Genomic DNA, 3987 nt, shown 5'->3' on the forward strand with positions numbered 1-3987 from the left:
TTCCACTCGCCCCCACGCGATTTTCACTCGCCAATTGCGAGGGGGCGAGTGGAAATTTTGAGCCCTGCTCTAGGACACCACACTGCTCATTCTTTTATTGAAGGTGTTTTCTACTTGCAGATCAAGCTATGTAATGTGAGCGGTTGGTATAAATATTTTGAGCAGAGCTTCTCCTGGACTTGAACATTGTTTCAAGAGTTCCATGTTGGAAAAAATTATGAAGGAGTACAATGTCCTATACAGTCATCCGGAATGTAGGAAAATCTTTATGATTTGTAGAAACATTTGACAATTCGGACAAATTTGCAATTCAGCAATAGTGCAGTGATGGGTTTTGGAATTGCCCCTCAATTCATTCACTAGTGGTAAACATTCCTGAAAATTGGAAAATTTTGGTGAACACAAACTTCACAAATTTCACTAACACGTAACAAAAGCTTTCTGATTTCTATAGACTCAAAAGTAACGACCTCACAAATCATTGCTGGCTGCATGACAACACAATTACACTTTTCAGACTCACATTGACTCCTGGGGATCCTATCGTATCAATGATGCAGACCACTGTTTAGGACTCGGACATCAAGAATCTGACATATATCTGTCCCTGGGCCAAATTCAGTAGAAAGTGTGCACACTATCGGTGAAGAAATAAAACACGCTGACACAGAGTCAGAATAAAAATACTTCTTTATTATTGTTTCGCACTGTTGTGTTTTATATAGGCAGCTGATAGTGTATATGTAAACATAGCGTTTGCGATAGCTTTCTAGGTTATAATTGGACTGATTCATTAAAGCGTAACCTCCTTCCATGTGCTGACGTCTCGTCTTGGACCAAGTTATTGTAGAATGAGTGCTTCACCTACTATCACAATAGTTGTTTGGCCTTTAGGTTTTTAGTTATTAATATCATGGAAAAAATAATTTATCAGCAGAATTCATGTATCACTCCTCATGTATCAATGGCCCCTCCCTTTTAAATTGTAAGTAAATTGTAAATTGCAAGCCCTCAGGGGCAGGGCCCTCCTTACCATCCTGTCTTAAATTGTATTGTGATTATAACATCTTCCTTATATTGTAAAGCGCTGCGCAAACTGTTGGCAGTATATACCGTATTTTTCGCTCCATAAAGACGCACTTTTTTCCCCCCTAAAGGAGGGGGAAAATCTGCCTGCGTCTTATGGAGCGAATCCCGACGCCCGAGACATGCAGTTTCGGGCGCCGGGCGAGTAGTAGGAGCCACTGCTCGTTTAATACGAGTGATCTAATGAGATCACTCGTATTAAAACCGAGCAGTGGCGACGAACGAGATGTCACGCCTGTTACAGACTGGGGGTATGTGGATCGCAGCTGTGGAGGCTTCTCAGGTATGGAACCCTGGTTTCACTCTCAACTTAACGAAGAATTAGGGTTCTTAGCATCACAGCCTCAAATTAAATAATAAAATGGATTGGCGAGGGTTATTCCTTAAGTAAGCTAATCAACAAGCTGCGGAGTACATTTAGTGAGTAATGAATTAGCAGGGCATAGAAGACAAGACACTGTTATTTGGCATTGGTACAGTTCCCCAGTAGTAGTTAAGCTTGGCAATTTGTATTTCAGGAATATACAGTCCTGATGGCAGAGTGTGCAACTGCACTGAGATACTTGCGATTAGGTGATTGCCAATGGAGGTAGCTGGGGGTCCTTTGTGGTGTCCGGTTCTGGTGAGACTGGCTGGAGGGCACAATCTGGTGGTTATGGAGGGTCCCAGGAGACAGCAGCCGTTCTGGCTCAATATTGGAACGCCATGCTGTCTCGTCTGGGCGTTTAAATGAGCCTATGATGAGGAGGAGGAGCCGAGGCACGCATTTGCGCACTACCGCGTTCCATGGTGGAACGCACGCGGTCCCGAAACCCGGAAGTGAGGAGCGTGCGCTCCACCATGGAACGCAATCGGCCCAGCGAAGGAGCGGCTGGCTGCCGCATCCTCCGTCTTTGCTAGCTGCTGACGGCGGCGGCCGTTACACGAGATCACCATAGAGCAGACGAAGAACGGACTTTCTTCGTCTGCTCTGTGTGATCACTGAGACCCGGGCGCTGTAATCACAGCGCCACCTGTCTCAACGGTCACTAACTGCAGCTTCTGTCATAGAAGCTGTGACAGAAGCTACGGTCTGTCGAGTGCTCCATAAGGCGCGCCGGACCTCCCTGCGCCCTATGGTCCGGTGCGTCTTATGGACCGCAAAATACGGTAAGTCCTGTATAATAATAATAATTCAAAGCTTATCCTCATTGTGCGTCAACTAAGAAAAAGATTCAAAGCCCCATATTTTTTTAATTTTTTCTTAGTTGGTGTATATTGTATATATAGGGGTGAGGTGTCCTTGTACATGTGGTGATTCAAAATATTTTGTATAAAGCTTATCCTCAGTCAAAGCACACTTGTTTTGGTTGCAGTGGTAATAGTTGCAAGCTGTGTAGTTTTTTGTGTCTCTGCTGGGGAGATTTCCCCTTCACTTACTCCGTGATCACAAGGGCAGTAAGTGAGAACAATCTCTGCTCTGGAGGCAAAGACAGCAATAAAAGTATGTTTAGTAGAGTAGGGGAGGGTTAGAACCTTTGTCAGGTTGCAATTGCTGCCTATAAATGGAAGACATCAATAAAACCTTGAAAATGTTGTAACCCGTCTCCACTCTACCTAAAAAAAACAACAACAAAAAACAACAGCATTGTTTTTGATTGGCCAGCTCATCATACATAATATAATGGCTGGTAGAATGTTCTTGTCTGGGTGTGTGGCAGATGATGGAGATTATTTAACTCTGCAGTGTACAAACCCTACTACATATACACATAGTATGATGGATGTCCTCCTTATATCTTGGGTTACCAAGAATCAGAAGAATAGACTGGACAGGGCCGAAGAAGAACTGAGCAACTTGAAATACATATCTATAGTGTGTTATTAAATCTTTTAAGCAATAAGCAATAACCGATATCAAATAAGAGAAAAAATACAAGGCCAAAAGCTGGACCATTGTTTTCACCACTCTTTGTACTTTCACGTTGGTTCTGCCAGAGGGGGTGACGTTCTTGCCCGTCCTACAAATATGAACGATGAGGGAAAGGGCATTACGAGCTGTGATGACCACTGAGATCAGCAATGACACAAACATACTGACATATAAAATTGTCCTTCCGGGGTGGGAGTTATCTCCTAATGTGTTGAATAAAAAGGAGACTGAGATGTTGGATGATTCTTGGGGCGGAACATGAGTCATTTCACTGAAGAAGCTACTACCGAGACAGAGAGCTTCAATGACCAGGATCATCCACGGAATTAGGACATCGATCTTCTTCTTCAGCAGGGACAGGAAGGAAGACTTCAACTGGGTGATCTTAATGAAATAAAAGAAGCACAGGCAAGTAGTCAACCAGGAGCAAGATGTCCTGCCATAAAATACCAAGGCGTTTATGGTGCACACCGTATACACGTCGGGGTTAAAGGGAAAATATGATGCGGAAGCAGAAGTAAATGTCATTATTAACAGGCAGATGTTGGAGCAGCTTAGAGACAATATTATTTTATCTCCTGTACTCATTCTTTGTCCTTTAAAGATGTCTTTTAAGATTGTGCCTACAATGAAGAGACCAGAAAACATCCCAATACACATTTCAAAGATGATTACAGAGAAAGAAATCACAGCACCGGGATCCATGGCGAGGAGATGACCTTTCTTTAGATGTTCTTCAAACCAAAGAGATCTTATTATTGATGTTCCCCGGTGCAGCTCTGTTCAGTATAGATATCTATTCTCTGCTGACCATCGGAAGGACTGACTATCCCTCTGCAATACCTGAAGAATGCGAAATCGAGATGGCAGATGTCCTAAAAATACCGGACTTTCCATATATTCAAACTCTAGAAGAGTATGTGTATACACAGGTTTCCTCATGCAAATAATACATAGAGTGGATATTAGAGTAGATATTCCAAACCTCC

General features: G+C 43.0%; 1 protein-coding gene across 1 annotated transcript; it reads right to left on the bottom strand.

Annotated features, from left to right (window-relative positions):
- Window positions 1-2800: 2800 nt before the first annotated feature.
- On the bottom strand, window positions 2801-3703 carry LOC108802303 (taste receptor type 2 member 8-like). Its single transcript, XM_018574170.1, has one exon. It carries the CDS (start codon window positions 3701-3703, stop codon window positions 2801-2803), a length of 903 nt encoding a protein of 300 aa, XP_018429672.1.
- Window positions 3704-3987: the final 284 nt, after the last annotated feature.

This window comes from Nanorana parkeri, unplaced genomic scaffold (genome assembly GCF_000935625.1).
Source record: "Nanorana parkeri isolate BGI_ZX_2015 unplaced genomic scaffold, ASM93562v1 scaffold2786, whole genome shotgun sequence".
Lineage (NCBI taxonomy): Eukaryota > Metazoa > Chordata > Amphibia > Anura > Dicroglossidae > Nanorana > Nanorana parkeri.

Bases quoted from the DNA above. Each gene is read 5' to 3' on its own strand.
- LOC108802303 (XM_018574170.1), bottom strand. From the start codon at position 3,703: ATGGATCCCGGTGCTGTGATTTCTTTCTCTGTAATCATCTTTGAAATG.